The following is a 23,493-nucleotide window of genomic DNA, read 5'->3' on the forward strand; positions in this document are numbered from 1 at the left end:
CAAGTACCATTCTGGAGAGTATATGCTGAGTCTGAACGCAGCTGTCGTAAATAACTTTACCATTTGTTTGTCATAGTTTAAAGAATTTGTGTTCTATTCAGTATTAGCCTTATCTTCTGATTTGTATGTTTCAGCTTAAGTAAATTACATGAGAACTTTATGTTTACCAAAAGTAAAATTTTCACAAGCAAGTCCGTTTTTGTGTTGGAAAGCTTCCCGATTTACCTGAAAGAGAGGGGGTATGAAGAGGGGTGGATATGAATAATTGCTCAAGACCTAATAGCTGTATATTTTGCAAACTCTTTCAGTGACTGAAGAGATTACCTCCACTAGCTTCCAGTTTATTTCAAAAGTCCTACTTGATGTCATAGAAACACTAAAAAGGTATGGTTTAAATATGTGTTTACTCAGATTAAAAGTGAACTAGTACACATAAAAATAAAATGAAAGATCAGATGATTCATTATAAATCACAAAAAGTGTGAGTCATGGAAGTCTCACCTGTCTGAGGTGTAATATTGTAATTTTAAGATTTTTGCATAAGTCGCATGGAGAACAGATATTGCTGATTCTTCTCCCTGTGATCCCTTTATTGAGGCAAAGGTGTTCTTCCAGGAGCCTCTGATCCAGCTGGGCTTTAAAGCTGCTGTCACATTGTCTTTTATTTTGTCATCACTCGAACACAAGAATTTTACTATTGCACTTTTTTTCAGTTTTTTTTTTTTTTTCACCTCAGTCATATTGCTTTAATCCATTATCTGCCTCATCTGTTATGGACAGTTTGGGTTATTTTTGCCTTTCCCTTCTTGCTGCCAATAGGAGGTAGTCTGGTCCTCAACTCCCGGGTTTTGGTGGAAATACTTTGGGATTCAGGAGGCCCAGAGAAACTAAGTCCCATTGAGTCACAACGGCCCCTGAGACAACCTGAATCTCGGCGGACCCTGCTGGTAGGGACCTGATACCTGACCTGCCTCAGCAGCAGCTCCATCTCCTCAGGGTCCTGCCTGTAAGGAGAGTTAAATACCCCAGGGACCTAAAAGAAGAGAAACAAAAAGAAATTTTAGCCCACGACTTAAGAGAAGTAGAGAGAAAACCAGCGATGGAGGCTACAGGAATAATTATTTTGCAGTGGTAACAGTTGTACATGTTAAGATTTAACTATTTTAATGTGGGAATTTTAAGTAAGTCTTACTTTTGACAATGTTTTTACTGCTCAGCAAGTCACATGATTTAACATCTTAAGGTATTGCCACAAAACAATAAAGATGTGTTATGTTAAAATAACAGCAATAATTTTTATAAATACCAAAGAAATATTTTGAATAACTTAAATTAAATTTAGCCAGGGTCCTTATTGATGGTGCTTTTATGGTTTTTAGACATTGGAAAATGATGTCATTATAAAGTTTCTTTTGTATGTGACAATATCAGGGTTGGACTTGTTGGACTTGAGTTGGCATATGGTCTCTTAACCATGCCACAGTTCTAGTTTTCAACAGTAACACCGAATGACATATATATTTTTTTCCTGCTGGTCACTACATGTTTCCTCTGAATTTCCTTGAAATTTTTTTGAGACATATTCTTTGTCTGGACTGTGCCAACAAAGTCCAGTAATTGTGAAATAAACAGCTACAATTTCAGTCTCAGCTCCATTAGGAAAACATTTCTCTATCCTTCCACCCATCATTTCTTCATTGAACAAGAGCAACAATGCATGGAAGAACAGAAAGAAAATTTACACAAACTGTCAAACAAACACTGAAATCTTTGTAGCTGTGCAGCAAAAGTATTTAAACACAAACAAAACTTTGTCTTATTGCTTCTAAAATTGGAAGAGATAAGGCACCGACAGTCTCAGTAATAATTATTCAAATCACAGTGGTCCTTTTGCCTGTCTGTTAATTAAGAGACCAAAGCTTCAAGTCGGACGACTCTGTATCTACTCTATATGCTAATAACACTCTTTGCTATTTAAGCTACTTTAAGACTGAGACAACAGAGACAGAAGGGAATAAGTCAGAAGTGGGAAATTGTTACATCAAGTAAAACCTCGCTCTTTTTTTAACATTGACCAACTAGTTAATTCTATAATATTTCACTGCTAATACAATTTTTGATTTAACTAGCTATTCAATGAGCTGTAACAGGAAATTGGTGAATTTAAAACAAGTCTGTTCTTATCTTTAAAATGCCACCAAATTGAAACTAATGCTTTATTTTTAATAGGTTAATTTGATGGGGCACTCCATAATAATACTCCTTAGATATGTAGAAGTCAGTAATAGAAGGAGAATTCCACGTTCTCCATCTTGGGATAAAGAGATATTTGTTTCATTTATGGTTCTGTCTACTGTTTATACCTGCTGGGAGCTGGTCCCTATCTCTGGACGCTAGTCTATTACAGGCTGACACACACTGGACAGCCCGCAACCCACACACACACACACACGCACACGCACACACACACCTAGACCTGAGGACAAAAGAAAACATGCCAACTCCAGGCAGAAAGACCTTGTCAAGATTCAAACTCAGGACTGTCTTGTGGCAAAGCAGCAACCCATTTCTCCACCATACAGTTCATATGAGTCCACACTTTGGTGTAACACACAACTAAATTAATAAGGAAAAAAAGACAAATTATCTGACTGAATCTAGTCGTAATTCATACCTACTAGACAGATCTAGGCTCCAATAAATATATATTTACAACAGTAAATGCAAAAACAAGAAATAAATTACACGTTACATTAGCTCAACTCACTGAAATGTAATTCTAATGCTACTTTTGATCCACTACCTCTTAGTTGCTACACATATGTTGCATCTCCCACAGGAGTGTTTTATTTTAAATTAGAAGATTTATCAGTCTGTAAAATCCAAATAATATAACAAATTTTCTGTAATTTTGTACACAAAGAAGAGTTCACTGTTGCACACAATACTTTGCTAAACTATTAATACAAATAATCTTTTCGGCTAATTTGAGAGTTTAGTACAGTGTAGTAAAGATTACATGAGGTGGTAATTGGCACTCATCAGAAATGTTTCCAGCCTGGGTCATCAGCAGCAAGGCAGGAATTTTAATCCAAAGGACTGTTTCTATGCTCACACACTCAATAGGACAGCAACATGATGCCAGTTCATGAAAGTCTAAATATATTAGTACAGAGACAAACTTATGTTCTTTAGAGTTTGTTGGTAACTCAAACACACTCTCTTTCTCATAGACACACACACAGAAGCACAAACACAAAACCCCAAAAGTACCAAGCCAGCCACGAGAAGAACAATGATGTTGACCCCGGGAACACTGCATCTCTGTCTTTGTCAGAGGGACTTAGGGCCTTTTGGTAAGCCGTGTCTGAGTATTCGTATGAGAGTGTGGGTTCATTGTGTGTGTGTGGGCTTGGGTCCGAGAATTGAGGAAGGATGAACTGTGGTGGAGAGCCATCTATTCACAGCTGACAAGGTCAGAACTACTATGGGAAAGATACCCCTGCCATATGCAGAGGCAGAGAGAGGAAGACAAAAATATATATTAAAAAGACAGAGGACAGGAAGAGAAGATAAACTCTACTATACTCTCTTTATTGCTTGTTTTTAAAAAATCATTAGTTTATTCAGATAAGAAAAAGAAAACACACATTGGTAAACATCTCTGACTAATCAAATTGAAATTATTCCAGCTAGCAATGTACAAAAGTCATGTCTTTGATAAGAAGGCTTTTGAAACCAATCAGAAGATGACAGTATGAGATGAAAAGGTAAAAGAAGACAGAAAAATTGAGAGGAGTGGTGCTGAATCAACAGTGACCAGTGTGCTTTGTCTTCATTATGATCCCAGTAGGGAGTCACAGAGATTTGTGGATGCCACACACACACACACACACTCCTATGCACCTGTATCAGGGGAAGAACTAAAATACTCCACTCAGCACATCAGAAGAGCCATGAGGACCCATGTGCGCACACTCAACTTAACTCCACACAGCCCTCTTCTGTTGAAAAAATGGAAAAAAAAGGAAATAAAAGAAAAAAGAAATTCTCTGTGTGGCCTGCCTCCAGATGACCGCCCTGTCTGGAGAGCTTATCTCAGTTTTTGTCGGTCCAAGCACAATAAGCTGTACAGGTATATGTGTTGGCATATGTAAATAGGGATGCTTATTGCCTAGATTTTTCTTCAGAGAATCATAATGAAACATTGTATTCACTTTTATTTTAAGTAGAAAAATAAAATTCTTTGGTGATATGTGTTCAGTGTGACATGTATCTTCATCTACTGCTGCAGCCTCGGTTAAAAGTTTGTTGTCAAATTGAAGCATAAATGTGGGAATTTTTAAAGACTTAAAACGGGTATGTCAGATTGCAACAATCTGTAATGTGAGGTTAAATGCAACATAAATATAGTTTTCAATTCTAATGCACATGTAATGTACACACTGCTGATTTCATTTTTTATAAAACTGCATAGATATGACAAAATAAATTTTACATAAAGTGTTATACAATTTTTGTGAGTAAAGAAAATGTGAAAATTAAATTATTAATCCATATGTATTGGGACTAATATATGAGTAATAATAGAAAAATGTAAATACTTTCTCATGTTTGTCAAGACAAATAAATGTTAATAGGAAGAAATCATAAGACAGTATTAGTTTTCCACTAAATATTGGTCTGGTTAATGCAAGTTTATTACATCATAGCAAAACAGTTGTATTTATTTATTTTTATTAAATACCAACCTGTTTTGTGCTGATGAGGTGGTGCAATCGATAAGCTTGGTAAGCTTTCATTTTTTGCTCTTTTGTAGCCTCTAGATATTCCTTCTCTCTCGTCTGTGCTTTCTCAATCTCATCCAACTCTTTCCTACATGGAGCACAAAACAGCCACATAAATCAACAGTCATATTTTATTTTAAAGGTATTGCCATTCAAAATTATAACTACTGCCTTCACAGTTAATGTAAATGAATGAATTCTCTAAATTAATATCAAAATTTCTAAGTGTTAAACACTTTTTTCACAACAAGTTAGGACATCATCATGAGTTTTAGACAATTTGTAGACAATGTCAACCCAATTAAACAGCATTTGTGCAGGTGTTAGTATGTATTACAAGCACAGCCTGACAATTCCCTGAAGTGTCCTTCAGAGTAATAAAAAAACTGCCTAATCACACTGGGACAGACATGAAAAGGCAATGGTGCAGTGGGAGAAAAACAAGGAAATGAGGCTCTGCGGAGAGAAAAAAGCAAACTGAAAGCATGAGAGGCTATAAGTGGGAGGATGATGGATATATTTCATCACAGTAGCCAGGACAGGTCTGTCCGTAACATCTGTTTAGCGAAGCTGGCTAAATGGGATGCATTAAAACCCCATACACAGCTATTTCATTCCACAATCACGCAGCCTTATTGTTACAAAGGGGTAATAACTTAAAAGGGGAATTGGAAACAATTACTAAAACACATACGCCATGATAATTTGAAGAGACGCCCACAAAGCTAAGAGTAAAACCAATCTATTTCCGCTGGTGTAATACCAATAAGAGTTTAGCCAGAGCTCATCAACAATCCTGCATCCTTTTGTTTTTCGTTTCCGATCCCTTCTTTTTCTCGCCCTATCCAACTTCTGTTTTCAATTACAAGTCTCCACACCGGAATCCGGATATTCAAAGTGTTTCTGTAATGTGAGGTTAACACATTCTGCGGCAGCTGACATTTAAAAGGGAATTACAATGCGGTCCCATTGCCTTTGCATTCTCATTCCTTCCAGAGAACCAGATTAAATTACAAAATAAATGAAATATCCAGAGCTCAGTGTGTGCTTGTGTGTAATAAGAAAAGGAGCAAATCTGAATGTGTATGTTTATAATATTAAGCATAGCTATTTGATAAAGTGTGGGGGGGTTGTATGAAAAGTGTAAATATTGAGGTTGCTGGCCTCTATTTGTCTACCAAGCTAACAGGAATATTACCTGTTAATGTAAAATATAAAGTTGGTGTTTACTGTAAGAATCTCATTCACAAACCGCCTGGTGCATGATTGTATATCTTTATATTTATGCCTCGCAGAGCCACAACCTGTATTATTAGGTGTGCATGTTTCTGTTTTGAGAGTTCGTAGGTAAAACTGTCTTAAGTGTGTGATATTTTGTGTGTATATGTCACAAATTTGCCAGTGTGGTTTAGTGTACATGCGAATTTTTTTAAAGACTTTGGAAGCACACACAAATTTGTGATGGAGTGAATTTGTGTTTGTCTTGGTCTGGCTGAATAGGTGACCTTTGTTTTCCTGCCCCCAGTCCTGGTGTTATTAATTGCTGTGTAGTGGACAAAAGCCAAACAGATTTGTAACGGCTGAAGGCACCTCGATCTGTGTCGACCCAACCAGCCACCACAACATACAACCCTCATTAGCCCTGTTCGGCACGTGTCCTCTTCCTGTGTGTGTTTGGAAATGTGTGTATTTTAGAATAAGTTAAATTGAAATTATGTGAAAAATATAAAAATGCACATTGACTTTTCTGTCGTCTCTCATACATAAACATGTACCAACATCAACAAATCGAATTGTAGATTTAAATGTAGGGTTCCGACATTTAAATCTACAATTAAAAGATTAAAGATTAAAACTGTTAATCTTTCTATCAGCTTTAAACTAAAAAATTCAATGTAGTGCATTTGACTGGTGTGTCAATCATAAAGTAGATATGTTTGTCTCCTTTATTAGATATGAAGTTCAGATGCAAATTATCCTTTTAAGAGAAAATAAGCTGAAATTAATCAGGGCGTAGAGGAAGAACATCTCTGTGTCTGTTGGGATTTTTGGTACAATGATGTTAAATTTTTTGTGTTTTGTAGAATGAGTTTATTTACCAAAAATGCCAGATAAATATCTTGAGAATTTAGAGTCTGAGTGAACACTTACAAGTGGGGGCAACATGTAGAATCACTTTTTGGGGGGCTTTACATCATGTTATAATGTTATTTCCTCACAACAAAGATACCTGGATTGTTGCTTTGATCTACCATGGTGGCCATTCGGGGGTGATTTAAAGTTTGTTGTAATGAAGCTCTGCCTATTTATACAGCAGTAGACACCTGGTGGAACTGATTCGGCTGAGCTTATCATGTGAACTATTTCTCAGTTCAACCCTCCTATCAGCGGTTGCAAACAGCATAATGGATTAGCATTGTTGTGATGACATCCTGAAGGCGGGGCGTCGGAAAGAGTAGCAGCTTCTTAAAGAGACAGAGCCCAATTGTAAGGCTATTAAATGGCACTAGGGTCTGAAAGACACTGCATATAATAAGTCGCCTTGCAAGGCCATGTCCACACTAACCTAGATATTTGACAATAAAGAAGATTTTTTGCTCCAGTTAGACCTCCAATTTTTGGTTAAAAACAAAAAAAGAAGAGAGATTTTAGCAACATTGTTTTAGGGGATATATTAGAGCTTTTTTTTAATTGAACAGACTTTCTTTCAAAAATGGAGGAAGGATCTATCCTATGGAGTACCGTAGTGTATCTGAGGCCTAATTAAAAATTATTTTCCAATGACAAATTGGCATATGACATGAATTACAGTCAAGTTAATAATTTTAAGAACTCATAACACATTACAGTTAGCAAGAAACAAACATTGCTCAGACCAGGCCGCAGAAGATGAGGCAGAGCACTTTGACTTCACATTGTGGCTGCTGAACTGCTGAACACACATGGTAATATAGTATAACTATTTTCCAATAACTGGAAACCCTTGCTGACACTTCTGCCCTGGACCTTTAACGTATTTAAATGTGTAATATTGGAGAGCTACCTTTCTCAGTATTTCATCAATAATTTACTTTATGGTTCACAACAGGGGTTCAAGGACTGATGGAATATCAGAGAGTGAGGATCCAGGGGATAGCAGGCTACATTTTTAGTCATCCAGACAGAGAAGAGAGAAGCTAATAAGCTACGTAAGCCTTGACCTGATTGGATGATTTAATTGTTCCAATTGAATGATTCAATAGTTGGCAAAGAGTGTACATACGACTTTATAGACAAATTTGGTGTCACAACTTGAGTCATTTTTCAGCAACCTGTAACAGTTTTTCTGCTTAACTTACTGATTGATTACATTAACTAATCAGTTAAAGTACTTAAAATGAGCAGAGTACTGAGGCAAACAATAGCTAAAATAGGCCTGTCACGATAAACGATAAATCAATTAATTATACGATAAATTAAAACTATCGACATCATTTTAATTATCGCCATTATCGTCTCTTCCAGCCCTTTTCTCTTTCTGTTGATGACACTGAATGAAAAAAGGCTCAACTCCGGTGCTCTCCACTGACCCTCCCTTCCTCATTCCCTTAGTGTAATGTCCAGCGCACACTACACGATCTTAGAGCTGTCGGCCGATTGTCGGTCGATTGTTTCAAAACCTGAGACCACACTTTAGCCGACAGAAATTCTAGGTGCCGTGTGGTGTCCAACAATGGGCACAAAATAATGGCTACAAGTCCAGTTAACTAATTTTAACTGGACTTAAAATTAGTTAACTGGACTAGCTAACTCTAGTTAGTTAGTCCAGTTAACTAATTAATGCGTTGTAGTACTACAACGCATTAATTAATGCGTTGTATTAAAACTGTTAATCTTTCTATCAGCTTTAAACTAAAAAATTTAGTGCGAAAAGGTGCATAGATCCTGCAGTCATAGTGATATAACCTATAATTTATTAAATGATAACCTGATAAAGAAAAACCTACTTTAAAATATATATTTCAGGACCGTCAGCATTAATGCGCAAATACATGCGATTAATGATCTGAAAAGGTTAACTCGTTAATGTTCCTTCCACTGAACCACCAATTGACTGTTAACAAAATGACTCATTTTAAACAGTCTTGAATGTAAATCATAGAAAACTGGCGCGAGACAACAAAAGGCTTTCTGAAACCGTTTAACGGTTCCGTAAGTAAACTTACGGCGTTAAAACTGACGGTTAAAAAACTAAACTTGCTACTTACAACGCTAGCGCCGTTCCAGAGTGGACTTTTACGTCGCTTCCGCTGACTTCATATATTTTCTGTTACAAAGGTCACTGATTGGAGATGGAAATATTAACTGAAGGGTTGTTGTTTACTATACTACCACAGTGTGAGTCACATATTCTGTAATGATTAATAAATAATGGATAACTGTTTGTCTATTCTTATTCTAGAAGTTCTATGAAGTGTAAAAACTAATTCATTGGGTTTTTCTGTCATCTTTTTTAATAAATTGATCAAGTTTTTTTCTTTGGACATCAAAAACAATATGTAAAGCATTTTGAAATGCCTTGCTGCTGAAATGTGCTATACAAATAAAATTTGATTGATTGATTGATAGTGTGAACTATTGCATCAGGTAGTCGATGTGCCCATCTTCTCTATTTAAATCTAATGATTACTGAAGGGCAATCTAATATACATACTTCATAATCTGCACTCTTTTTGTTGAAACCAGTATTTATTTCCACTTTGGTGTTTTTAATCAAGTACATTTTTTTGTTGATGGAGGACTGAGAATCCATTTTATTTTTGTTTTTGGTTATTTTGTTTATTTTGTTTATCAGTTCCAGTGTTAAATGTTCTTTTGAAAATAAAGTGTCTCTATTTTTGGCAGGACATAGCATGCATTATGCCATTTCCATTAAATCAGTGTACAAAGGTCTTCAAACAATATTATCATCTATCGTAATAGTTTTTGAGACAATTAATCGCTCAGCAAAATTTGCTATCGTGACAGGCCTAAGCTAAAATAAATATGTCCCAATTAGTATTGCTAAAGCAAAAAGGAACACTCTGAATGTATCTAACTTATTCTTCCTATAGTTTTATTCTCACAAACACAAATATAGAGCAAGAGGGAGAACATACAAATACAATCAAACTGAAAGAGTGAACTTAACTGTATCCAGAATGGATCAGAAGGAAAGAACAGCAAAGAAATGCAGGCGCACAGAAGTGGAGAGTGATCGCAGGGCAGGCCTGCTCTATCTCCACCATAGCAGCTCCCCTTTCATGAATGTCCTTGGAAGGGACACAAGAGAGAGAGAGGAATGAAGAAAACTTGACTAAAGAAAGACATAAAGAAGAAAGTGTGGAGAGAAAAGGGAGCAATGTAGCTTATAGAAAAGAAATAGTACAGCTCAGCCCAGTGGCAATCCACAAATTCTTCTCAGTCCTCCAATTTGGCACTTTTAAGGATAAGTTAAAAGGTTTAACTACAGTGTTGCAGCATCACAGCAAAAATTATTTATCTGATTGTGGCAGTAATAATTACCCAGCTGTTATAGAAGATAGAGGAATAATTCACGTAGTCAACAGGGCATGTTAGTGGTGGCAACGGCAACACCAAGACATTTAGTAAATATGCAAAGCATGGTTGTTCTGCTTTCCTAATTGGCCCCATCGTCCCACTGCATGCCCTTAATAAAGCCGGGGAACTTTAAGTGTCACCCTGACAAAGTGATAAATTGTTGGGGTATCAAGGAAATCTGAGGCAGAGAGGGGACTTCGCTGGGGTCCTGACTTCATTAGGGTATGCAATAGGAGAGAAAGGATGAATGAAGATGGACACAGTGAACCTGTGGCAGAGAGAGGGAAGATATAGAGCTAAATAGATTAAGATAGAGAGGAGCAAGGAGAGAAGCGAAAGTTAGAGATGAAGGGAGTCGTGTATCGAAGAGGATGGTGTAAGTGGCAGGGATTAGTTGGTAGCTGTACCTAATGAAATGGCACAGATGGTTTTTGTGCTGGGGTGATCTGTCATTAGAGAAAGAGACTGAAATAGAGACTATGAGTGTGAAAGGACAGAAAGCAGTTTAGCAAGAGACATACAACTGTATTACTGCTACAACAACATTCGCTGAATGGACACCATTAATCCAGGACTCAATAATGTGTTCAGTGAACTGGACAGACAGACAGGTAGTGGAGGAAAAAACATGTTGGTGGATTAAGCAGCAGAACTTTGTGGGGTAAGCGATCAGGTCATGAGCGATTCAAGGACTAAATACCTAACACAGGGCGGATATTTTCAATGAATTACGGAGCAGTGTTAATTGATCCTGACCTCAGTCGCACTGCATAAACATGTGATTATCTGAAGCAAAGGAGAATGTAACACCCTGAGCACATCAAGGGTGTAGCAGAGTCTATTTCTGCGCTTGTACAAAAGCAACAGAATGTCATACATTTATAATGCAGTCACTAGACCAAAAATGGAACATTTAAATCTTCTCATAAACTCCATGCAGTATGATGCAATATAGTATAGCAGAGTATAAGCTTTAATAATGTAGTCCTAGTCTAAAAAAGGTTAAAGAGGAAGGATGTAAGGTGAAATGCAGGTGGAGTCCTGAGGAAAGGCAGTGATCCAAGAAGCATTGTAACAAATTTACATTTAATTTTAGCAGAAGCCTAGAGATATTTTCTGTTGAGATGAATTAGCAGCATTAAAAATGTGGCTATTAGCTAAACATGATAGTTTTTTTTTTTTTTTGAAAATAAAAGATGGTGTTTCTTTAGCACTAAGCCCTAAAGCAGAGCATGTTTTATTAATGTACAGGCAGCGGTTCAAATCAGAGGTTAATTTTTAATTTCTTCACTTGTTCACTTCTTTGTCCCTTAGCCCGGAGCACTTTAAAGAAATCATTTCTCAGCCTCTATTTTCTACTCTATTTCTACATCTTGGTTTCTCATATTTCTTCACTTTTCCTTTCTGCTTAGCTCAATTTTAGTCTTTCAGCTACAGCATTCTGCTGTATTATTCCTCATAAGTTAAACTTGTCTTTATTACGTGTACATAGTAGTACACATCTACGTTTTGGTTCGTCGCATATATTTTTCTACATTTTGAAAGTGCTGATTTTATCTTTGTCCCATATGCATTTGAAATTTGAGTTTTAAAAGTATTTCCAACACTGCAAGACACTCATATTATGGACCATGTGGGTACAAGCATAAAGCACAGATTTTGTAAATTTACAAATTTACAGATTTTGTAAATTAGAAGCACTAATTCTTTTTTTTTTTTTCTTGAGGGGTTAGAGAGGCAGGGAGGTAAGAAAGAAAAGTGATCTTTTGTAGGTTATATACATAATGTATATAGTAAAAAGTCAAATCTGTTTAATTTTCTTCTTACCTGAGAAGCTCATTCTTCATGAGAATTTGCTGCAGATACCTTTTCCGAGCATAAAAGTAATGAATGTACGTCCTGTAGTAGAATCCTCTCCATGTTTTCTGAATCTGTAAAAATTACACAGAAATTTCTCAAAACTTTACACCACGAATAATGACAGAATAGAGAATAGATGACAAAGTACAGAAGAAACTCTTTTTGTCTTTTGAAATAATCTAATGCTAAGACACCTGCCCTGTACAAAAGATAATAAGTTCTCTACAAAACATTATCTGCTGAGGAGTGTCAGGACTGTCCCATTACTTTCATGTATTTTGTGCTGTGATAGTTTTTATATAAATCACATGCAGCATTTTATCCTACAAGACAGTGACAAACAGGCTTTTCAAGGAGATGTGTCAGACAACTAACACATCTCCGTAATTTTAACCATTTCAACCCACAACGGACAGAGTAGGCGGCATATTAGCTAGCACATCCACCCACACACACTAGCCGACCATTTTAAAGCAATGGGTGGATGTCCTTCAGACTAATTAGGAGATTAAAACAATGGCAGGTAAAAGAATAATTATGCTATGAGAAGGAAGAGGAGAAGGAGGAGTGGAGGCTGTGGGAAAACAACAAAGAGCAAAATGAGAATTAGCATTGATCTGCCAGTCAATAGATAATTTTAAATAAAGTAATTGGCACCACAAGTTCTTTGCTGACCTCTGTTGACTAGTAAAATCAATGCTGTTGAATCTAATACAAATACGAGGTGCAGCATGTAAACACTAGTTTCTATTATGGCCTTAATACATTATCTTCTGTTATTCAACACAACGTGATGAAAACAAGGGGAGATTAGAAATAAAAGAACTGAGTCAACATTGATTTAAAGGAAACATCACAATGTGATCCTAAGAGGCCTGTTTTATTCCTCTGTCTGTTCAGACACAGAGGAATAAGTGAAAAAGGGTTAATTTCCTTTAATAAGAAAGTTTTACACTTTGACTCAATTGTGTCATGATCTTTCTTGTGGTTATATAAATACATCAAAATTATTGTTTTGTTTTGTTTTTTTCTTAGAAGGTTGCATTTGTCTGAAGTCTTATGATTGAAAAAAACATTTTATCTTTGTGACAGACCACAAGAAAAATAGGAATAAGTCGCCGGACCACAAAATGAAAGAAAGATAAATTGCTGAAACAATAGGGATATTTATTTATTTATTTTTCTTTTGCAAAATATATTATAATCATGAAGGAAACCTCCCAAGTGTAAATACCAGTTTTGGAGGTTTTAAGATGCTAAATTTAGTGTTTGAATTTTGCTCGTTTTCAGAGTAAATCTGAGGCATTTGGAGTTTTGGGGGAAACTCAAAGTTGAATAGCATACTGTGTTTGAATGGCAGATAACAGATGTTTCATTGTTCTCTCACAATACAGAAGCTCATAGCCTTATTGAAAAATGGGACAAAAGCAGAAAACTTCTAAAAGCTCACTTTTGGCTGCACACCTTTCTGCTCATACTTGTTGTCAGTGAACGCTGGCCGGTGGGATTAAATGAAGAGCCTTTGTTGACACCCCCTGGTAGCTGATCAGGTTTGGGTGCATCTCTTAAATGTTGTGAGCTCTTTTCTTATCAACATTCAAATTGTCTTATCTTCTTCATCTTTTGATTTCTATGTGTTTGACATCATTAGAATGCTTAGAATCCACACTTTCAAAATTTGTAAATAGCTCAAAATGCCCCTGGAGAGACTTGTTCCTAACTTTGGTGTGGCCAGTCACATGTGCCAGACATGTAAAAGTTTGGTCTTTGCATTATACATCTCCAAAAGTTTTTAGAATTGTAATTTTTTAACTCTACATCTGTAATATTGCAAGGCATAAGACTTGTTTCAGGAATTGTGGGTGGTAGAAACTCTACCTCTTAAATCACAGATAAACATAGAATAAACTTTACAGGGCTCATGTGGGGATTAAATCATCTGCTTTTTTAACCACAAAACCATAAATCTGGAAGTTAGAGAAATATCATAGGATATAAAATGTATTTAATAGTTAATAAAGAGCCCTCTCCTTTAACTTTAGAAGCATGTGCTTTGCTGCACAGGCTGACATTGGCCCTAACTTTTAATACTGGGGCATGTTTTTCTATAATGACATATATTTACTACAGTTGTAAAGAGTACAAGGAGTTTTCATTTCAAACAAAATGAAAGCATTCAAAAACATATTTTGTCTTTGCCCATCTGCACCATTACTCTTTTTCCTTTACCTATTTTTTTTCCTTTCTGTTTCTCCAATTTTCAACCAGTTTTATGGAGGAAGGGGAATGAGACTTTGCTCTAAAAATAAAGAATATATAACTGTAAAAACAAAAAGTGTCTGTTCGTAAAACTGCCAAGCATCAGTCAGGGTTACATTGCTGTGATTTATGACATAAAATGTAGAAACTGCTCTCAGGGAAAAAAGAGAGAATTTGTTAAAATAAAGGCTATGGTGCTATAAAAATGGCGGAGAATTAGTTTGCCTACACAATTCTAAGAATCAAACTATGATCTATATGAACTGCCTATATTGACTTATCAAAAATATACACTTGGTCTTGACAGGTGTAAATGTAACTTTGCACTAAGGTTACACTTACAGTCTGAAATCTTTAAAATCAAAAGAACAATTTTTGCCCCCAGTCCAGACAACTAATAATTTTTGAAAAATATCTACTACATGTGATGTTGATATTTGCATAAAGTTTAAAGCCTAATAAAAAAATGTTATCTTCATAAAAATGATTTTTAGTGACATTTGTTGTGAAAATTATATGCAATTATTCCAGGAAAAAAAAAAAGAAGCTAAAACCTGCATTTGTTATATCTATTTTTAAAACCTCAGTTATTTCGTCAAAGCTATTAAGAAAAAGGGGGTTTGGGAGCAGCCTTACATACTTGAAAATAATTGATTTGTTGTGACAAGAGTTTAAACAGGTCGTTTATACTCCTAAACCATCTAAAGTGGCTGAATTTAAACAATTAGTCAAAGAAAAGTGGGCCAATCCTCATTCCCAGCGACATAAAGGACTGATTGCCAGTTTCAGACATGCTTCAGGGTGTCATGAATTGAGGAAGGCATAGAAATCATCATAAAGTAGAAGAATTTAATCATGTAAACTAACTTACGGGAACTCAGGAAAAAGACAGAAACCAGGAGGTACATGAGGGGAAAGTCGACCTCAGAACACTGGGATTGGGATTCATGTGTGTTAAAAATAAATCTAAAGAAGACTCAATTGATAAGCGGGAAAGTACATTTTTTATTGCACTGTATGTGAATGAAATACAATATGATATTATTTCTATTCTCTTTTTCTAATGTAAATTTCCCCATAAATCTAATCAACCTTCTTATGATAAATCCCATGTAAACTAAAACGCAGCATTGAAGTTAATGTTTCAAATAGTAGGATATTGTAAAAATGAAGAGTTTCGGTTTTGCAGTAGAATTGGTAATAAGTGTTAGAGATTGCTATTCATGGGGACTCCAATTCACAGCGGACACTAAGCAACAGAGTGTCCCCACAGCAAGACACTGAATTTGCTAATACAAGACACTATCATGATATTTACCCTGACCGCCATGTCGTTGTAGAAATTCATCTTCATGGTAAAATATGCCGCCTGTGAACACAAAGGAAAGATGCCGTTACATCTTGTCTCCCGGCCCTCTGATCTGTCCACAGCAGGCATCAAAGATAAAGAGCTCTTTATACATAATACATTGCACAGAGACGGCACAGATAGGGCCACAGTAAAGGGGGAGGGTGGAGGAAGAGGTGTAGGAATGGAGAAGAAAAGAAAGCAAAAAATAAGAGAGCAGTGAGAAAAGGTGAGGGAGATGCATGAGAAGGGGAGAGAGAAAGTGTTTAGTGGGCCTTTGTATCAAGGGGAGGACGGTACTCTCTTAATATACTAACACAGACAAGGGCCAAGAAAATCTATGGTAGTCAAGCAGCGCACTAATGGAGATGTATGACGGCCAAACGCTCTCCTCTGGATTTCATAATCAATGACAGCCCTGCCACAGAAGAGACTAACAAAGGGCCAGAGGATACTCAGCAACGCACTCAACAAGCCGTCACAGACTGAACGTGCCAGCCGACCACTGGGGGCACATTTCAGAAGCAAACTAGAGAGTCGGCCATAAAAGAGATTCATATTTCAACACGTCTTTTTCAATAACGACGAAGAAGAAGGGATAGACAGGAAGAGGGAAGAACACAAAGACTTGAAAGGAGATTGTAAATTCAGCTTGATGTTTTGTGAAGAAGCTTTGCACAAGTCACATTACACACGATAAGGTCCCAGAGACAGAGAAAGACAGACGGAGACCAAAAGAGGAGGTGAAGCGTGGAATATCTCTGGGCTAATTCAAAACAGTGCACCGTGGCAATTTTGAGTGATTCAAATTAGCACTCGTCTGTTTTTAAATGAGACCAAACAGCCTCATTTTAGCCCATATGTGTGTGTGACACATCCTTCACTGTTTATTTTAACACCCCTTTGCGCCCCCTCCTTTCCAATTCTTGAACGCCTCCCAAACGGCAACTGGCAGTTATGCTTTAGCAAACAGTCAATTTACAGGCATGATAAATAGCTTGTTGTGATACATTTACAAAACTCAATCCAGGGGAAAATTATACGTGAGAGCGCTGGGTATTGGATCCGGTATCAACAATCTGTTCAATTAAGAAGCAGTTGGAGGCAATATGCTGAAAATGGGGCCTTGTTTTATTAAAGCACACACATACACAATCATCATGTGCACAACTCTCCCCTCATTTCTATTTGTCACTAAACTCCTTCTATAAGAATCCCAGAAATTATGATATGATGGAATTCCTTATCGTAATTCATCACATTTGCTAAGTGTTAATTCCCACATGTGTAACGAGTGAATTATATTTCTTAAGGTCAGAGGCAGAGACTTAGAAATATGGCAATTGAATTCTAATGCATGCTATCATATCATAATCAATATATCTATTGCTATTCCGGGCTCTAACTTACCTTCACCATTTGTCTGACATGTGCCCTTGCTGCAAAGCCGCGCCATGCCTTCTGTATGATGATTGCTTTCTTGTTCAGATGTCTGTAATAAGATCATATTAGGGAGAGAACTAGCTGGGTATATTTGTACATGCTGAAAAGGCAAAACTTTGAAATGGATATTATTCTGAGATAATAAAAATAAAAGATTTTATTACTTTAATCACAAACAGGTTAGTTTACAGTCAGAAATTTTTCATCTCAGTTAAAACAAAAAGCTAGCCTAAGCAGAAACTTCTAATAAAAAATAAGGTAAATATTCAGATCTACCCAGAAGAATGTAGTTGATCAAATTTTGAAAAATACCCTGAAATAAATGTACCTTTATTTAAGAATAACGTGCAAATGGCATTAGCCAACAAAAGGCCTGGAAAGGTCAGGAAAACATTATACTCTCAAGTAGGCTCTCAGAAAGACACACGAACATGGAAGGCCTCTGCGCTTTCAGGCTTTTCAATCACGCCAGATGAGCCTTTCACCCCCTTTAGTCAGTGGTGCACATTTGTATTCATCTTCAAACATACTCTAAATGCAAGTCCACTGCGATTCTCTGCCTCCAACGAGGCCATCAATTTCCAAAAGGCCATTTATATGCCCAGAAAATCAATGCTTATAGTGGGGATAGCACAACCCCGGAGTTGCACTTAGGCAGCTAAAATTGTTGCTAATTATCCACTTAACGCATTGATCAATTAACTAAAGTAATCTGAATTAACCTACTGTCTGGAAGTTTGTCTGCTGACCCTGCAGAATGGTGCTAGGGTCACAGCATCGGAGGAAGCATGAAGGTAGAGATATTTCTCTGTGTGTTAAACGAGCTACATTTATTCCTTGAGGCCATTTGCACAGCTCTAGAAGGGGGATAATTATGTGAGTGAGCTAATATCAGGGTTTCCCTTGAACTCAACTCTTAAAGCTGTGCCTCGATATTTTACAGCCTTCAGAGAGAGAGAGAGAAAAAAAGACAATTAAGGCTCTTTCTGCTGCTGTGCGTTTGTGTATTTGATTGTTTGTTTTTTTTAATTTCAAATATAACAATGTTAGGTTAATTTAGTTGTATTTAAATCAAACACTCATAACATGCAAGATCTGCAGAACTACCTGATGTATGTCCGCACCCTGCAGGCTCGGAACCAGCACTGAATTCGGATGGCAGCCTGGGTCTCCTTCTTTCTGTTCACCTCGGCTTCCCTAAAGCACAAAGGCCCGGAATGAAACCATTGTAAGCTCTAGAGTTAGATTATGTAACAGTAGCTCTGCATAAATAATGTAATGCATACCCCAAGCAGATGCTATTCACAGTAAGAAAGAAACAGATGCAGATTAACTAAATGTGTACTCTTCCTAACGATTAAATACTATTAAACATTCAAACTGCTCACAACTATTTTGCTTTGATTCTCCAACTATGTCAGGAAATATCATAGAAAATCAAACACATTTTTAGAAATATATACATTTTCTTTTCTGCTATAATTAAAAGCAGGTTTTGATAGGAATTGTGATGGAGTTATTTAAACATATAATTTGTGACATTTCAGTCCAGCATTCAGGAAAGAATCCCACCACACCACAACAAAATGTTGTTTAAAACACATGAATTTAAATGAATGTAAAACAATTTATTTTAAAGATATTTCCCACGGTTTGGATAAAAATGTCTCACTAAAATCCTTCAGTCATTGTTTCTAATCCTCACCAATGTGAGTGTTGCAATTCAATAAAGTAATTGTAACCATCACTCCATGATTCCCAGGCCTCCAAAGCATTATTGGTGTCTGTTGTTATGAATTGTACATCAAAATGTGTTATGATTTCAATGTGCTTTAAACATGCAAGAAAAAATTGTAAAAACTACTTCCAGTACAATGTCAGTCAAATTAAAAGTTTACTTTAAATTTAAATTTGTGATAAATGTGACATATTTCGAGCCTGCCTGTATTTTGAAAATAACTAAATTTTAAAGTAAGGCTTAGATTACTAAAAAAGTTTTAAAACTTACATTAATATATATCAAAATTTTGAAAATATGTGCTGTGTGCTTCTGAACAAATAACCACATTTTTAATTTAGATGCTCTCTTTAAACTTTATGATTCTACACAGTGCATTTAGCTGCCAAAACTGGGACACAACATCATTTGCTTCTTTGTGTTTTGGAGTCTAAGAATCACTTTAGATTGTCACGATGTGGAACTGACAATGTAGATAATTTTTAATAGACCACATGTGCAAATATATTTTAGAGTTGGTGTTAGATACACTCATACTCAATACAATCTGATATTTTAGTCAAAACAAATACCTAAAATTACATTTGTGGCGAGTGATGAAAACATAGCGTGTTCAGAACTAAATTGAACATTTCACTAAATCTATTTTTGTTAGATTTCTCAAACAGCCAAAAACCAACAACATACCAAATCATATTTTAGGAAATAAAAATCACAATGTACCCTTTAACTTGTACGTTCCTCTTTGTTAATTATGTGACGGGGGGGGGGAATGCTATCGGTTTTCCTGCATCCGGAAAAACAAATAAACAAACAAACAAAAACTCTGTAGACAATCAATCGCTACGACATTCACCGTCATCATTTCTAAAATGATGACGGTGATATTGTCTCAAAACTTAATGTCATTGCTGTTAACCTGACACTAAATTTCGATAACAAAAAAGTTTATGTCAGTTAAGCTAATTCGTTATTGCCAAAAACTTAAAGTTCTGCGACAAGCACATATACAATATACGCAATATAGACATATGGAAATACATATCACGAACCTGTTTCTGTTGTAGTATTCACTTTTGAATTCCTCTACTTGTTGTTTCAGTTTTAGAAGATCAGCCATTGCCACACAGACAGTTTACTTGTTGTCCTGGCAACGAGAGCTCTGTTCCGAAGAGGCGTTCAGGACTCGTAGGAAAAACTTGTAAAACAAATAAATGCTTCATAGCGTCCAATGACCCACGCCTCTTATGTTATATGTCATTAACACGTTTAATTTAAAACGTTTACATGCAATATGTTTAGTAATTTGAGCGTCTGTTTTAATCTTAGGAACTGACTTTTTTTTTGTTTTTGTCTTTTTAATTAAAGTAGTTTTGTTACAAAGAATGACCAAACCAAATACTGTTTCATTTTTGATGTTATGAATAGATACTAGATAACTGGATAATACTAATAGCCTCACTCAAAGTCAGTATTTCCAAAAGTAAAACTGATTTCAAAATTTCAGAAAAAATAAAGAAATGTCATTTTATTAGAGTAGAATAGGACAGACACATCATTTATTGTTCAACATTTATATATTTATAAATGTATATATATTATGAGACTGTAGAGTAAGACCAATTACAACATAAGAAAACCAACGGTTATTAAAAATAACATACTCAGATCTATTGAATTTATTACATATAGCTTTTAAAAAGTATTTAAATTATAAGAGCAGGCATGCTAGGAAGTCATTTAAAAATGGTTACTCTCTAGATGCAGATTGTAGATGTTTGTATTGATCTGCCAGTCGCCAAAGCTCTTCCTTCCATCTGCTCTTCCATCTATTTCCATCTTTTCTTGACGTTATCAACCTTTATCAAAAGTTATCAATTTATGTCTCCCTGCTCCCCCTTCCCTATTTCCTCTCATCTTTATTCCACTTCTCTTCAGTCATATTCCGCTGTCACAGTGATCACCAAAGCAGTATGTGTGTGTGTGTGTCTCTCTGTCTCTGTCTGTCTGTAAGTCACTGTGTAGTTTTGTATCTCTCTTAGGAAAGACACCTGTCTGCCTGTTGGTCAGAGGTATATCAGCATTATAGATTACTCCTTGAAGACAGGGAAATGACAAATACTGAGAGTGAATAAGTGTGTCTACTTCAATGCTTTCTCATGTCTGTGCACCCACATACCTAAGTCTCTGACAAAAACCTTGTTTGAAGTTTTTCTCTGTGTCTCTGTCGTTTTCTGAAGCCAATTTGCTGGCTGCTGTGCAGGTGAAAAGAAGTAAGCAGACATCGGTGTAGAGTTATGGCTGCAGGGGCGAACCTGTGGTTGCACAGTCCATCCATCGAAGGGCAGTAGGAGGGTGGCCACCCTGGTAATTACCGGAGAGCTGTTGTGACAATAGGCCATGAAAAACGTGCGTGTGTGAGAGAGAAACACAGAGAGAGATTTTGGGAGAGTGTTGTTTTGACAAGGCAATAAGAATGGCTGGAAGCTATCCATCCTGCCACAACACTGATTAGGTGGCACCAGGTGTGTCTCTGTGAGAAAATGACAGAAAAAAGAACAGGAGCACATCATAAAAGACCTGCTGTTTACAAGCTGTTTAATAATCCAGATTCTGCCAGATTACCTAATATTTTTGCTTTTCAGCTTTTTTTGCTCATCTTCTGTCAGTTCTCAATCAAAACATTTTTGTTGCTCAGGGATGTAATAAGCCCTTAAAGACAGTTTCCAATGAATACCGCTACTTTTATTCTTTCTTACTCCATATCTCCTTACGGGGCATGCCACTTAACATGCATCCAGTCACCTCCCACAGTCAAGAAGCTTTTTCAACCAGTCATTCTGCCCATTCTACCTAAATGAGGGGTGGATGTGCTGTGGCCAACGCTGGTCATAAAGACACATGCACACCAACGGTGATACCAGCTTCTGTTGATAAGCAGGGTGTATGTGAAAGTGCTCAGCACTGTGTGTGTTTATCATTATTGTATGTGTCAGCATATGAGTGATTAGACAAATGTGCCCGTGGATATTGGCCTCTCACTTTTTTCAGTGTATTTCTGTGCAAGCATGTTCCTCCAGCCACAGCTGGGTGCAGCGGATGGAATGTGTTTCTCGGCAGGCCTTTTTCGGCCATTATTACTAAACATCTGTCCATAGCACATTAATTTCCCCACCCTGACGCATCCCTCTCTGCCCAGGGATCACTTAATTGAAATCCATAATGACACTTTCTTCTTTCCTCTCCCGCTCCAGATAGAATGAAAAAGGAAAATGTGTTTTAAATAAAAAGGATATTTGTGCCAGCTATTATCTAATCGCTATCCCATAGTGGTATACATTTTGATTAAATGACACTAAAAATATAGATGTACAATTTGAATAAAATACATCATGGTAATTAATATTTTACATGTTAAACACAGAAAAAAATATTTTTTCTGTTATCCATTCATTTTCTTTTAAACACCAAACTTTGTTTTCACTATATTTACCAATTAATTGACCAGAGATTGGAATTCAACATCTTGTCCTTGATCCTAAAAAATTCTGACTTTTGTTCTTTCTTTTCTTTAAACGTATCAAACCTAAGTACACAAACCCTTTATATAACATCACCTTTTGAATTTAAGAAAATTTAAGAAAACTCAGACAAATGCCATGGGCCTGTTGAGAAATAGATGCAGCACAATTGGTCAGAACTAGAATTAGGAAGTCAGACCCCACAACAACAGAAACGGGCCTTGGTAACAGGTAACAGTTTGTCAGAGTTTGCTTCCAAAGCAACAGTCCAGAGTGGGATTTTATGGGTCATCTGTCTACTTTATATTGCTTTTCATAACTATCCAACTCTATATGATCAGGGTTGTGAGGGAGTCAGTCCAGTCTAAGCACAATGGATGAGAACTATAGGTCATGGCCTACAGGTTACCTGTCAAAAAATATGATCAAACTTAAGTTCTCAATCATTTAGACGCGCTGCTCAATGTTTCCTTTTTAAACAAATTTAATGGCAACTGAATCATTCAACCCTTTCTTATTTTCCATAAATTATTATTTGAGCTACTTTTTATTTGCCACAAAGATTCTCATTTTTATTTCAATCTTTTTATCAAACCTTACAAGTCCATCTTCAAAAATCCATAACATCAATCTAATTTGTTGATAGATTAAATATGGTGAAACTTGACCCTTTTCTTCATAGCAATAGTATTCAAATTGCTCTTTCTTTATTCCTGGGGCAGCTGTTACTTTTACAATGTTGGTGCTTTTGCAACCAAATGTCCATCTCCTAACCTCTCCTCAGTCTTCTTTTCTAAAGTCCTAATGTCTTACTATGATTCTGAAGGTAAAGGAGAAATAACTTAGCTTTATTATCTCACATGTAGCCAGAAAAAGGGAGGGAAGGAGACTAATGAATTGGGCATTGTGTAAAATAGTTTAATGCAGGGGTGGTTCATCATTATTTGTGGCGGATTG

General features: G+C 36.3%; 1 protein-coding gene across 1 annotated transcript; it reads right to left on the reverse strand.

Moving 5' to 3' along the window:
* Positions 1–385: 385 nt before the first annotated feature.
* spata17 (spermatogenesis associated 17) lies at positions 386–20,174 on the reverse strand. Its single transcript, XM_044135528.1, has 7 exons — positions 20,068–20,174; positions 18,385–18,474; positions 17,245–17,326; positions 15,805–15,855; positions 12,195–12,298; positions 4,752–4,875; positions 386–1,033 (listed from the first exon to the last, which is right to left on the reverse strand). Exons 1-7 carry the CDS (start codon positions 20,133–20,135, stop codon positions 764–766), a joined length of 789 nt encoding a protein of 262 aa, XP_043991463.1. The 5' UTR covers positions 20,136–20,174; the 3' UTR covers positions 386–763.
* Between the last annotated feature and the right edge of the window lie 3,319 nt (positions 20,175–23,493).

Source organism: Gambusia affinis, linkage group LG02 (genome assembly GCF_019740435.1).
Source record: "Gambusia affinis linkage group LG02, SWU_Gaff_1.0, whole genome shotgun sequence".
Taxonomy (NCBI): Eukaryota; Metazoa; Chordata; class Actinopteri; order Cyprinodontiformes; family Poeciliidae; genus Gambusia; species Gambusia affinis.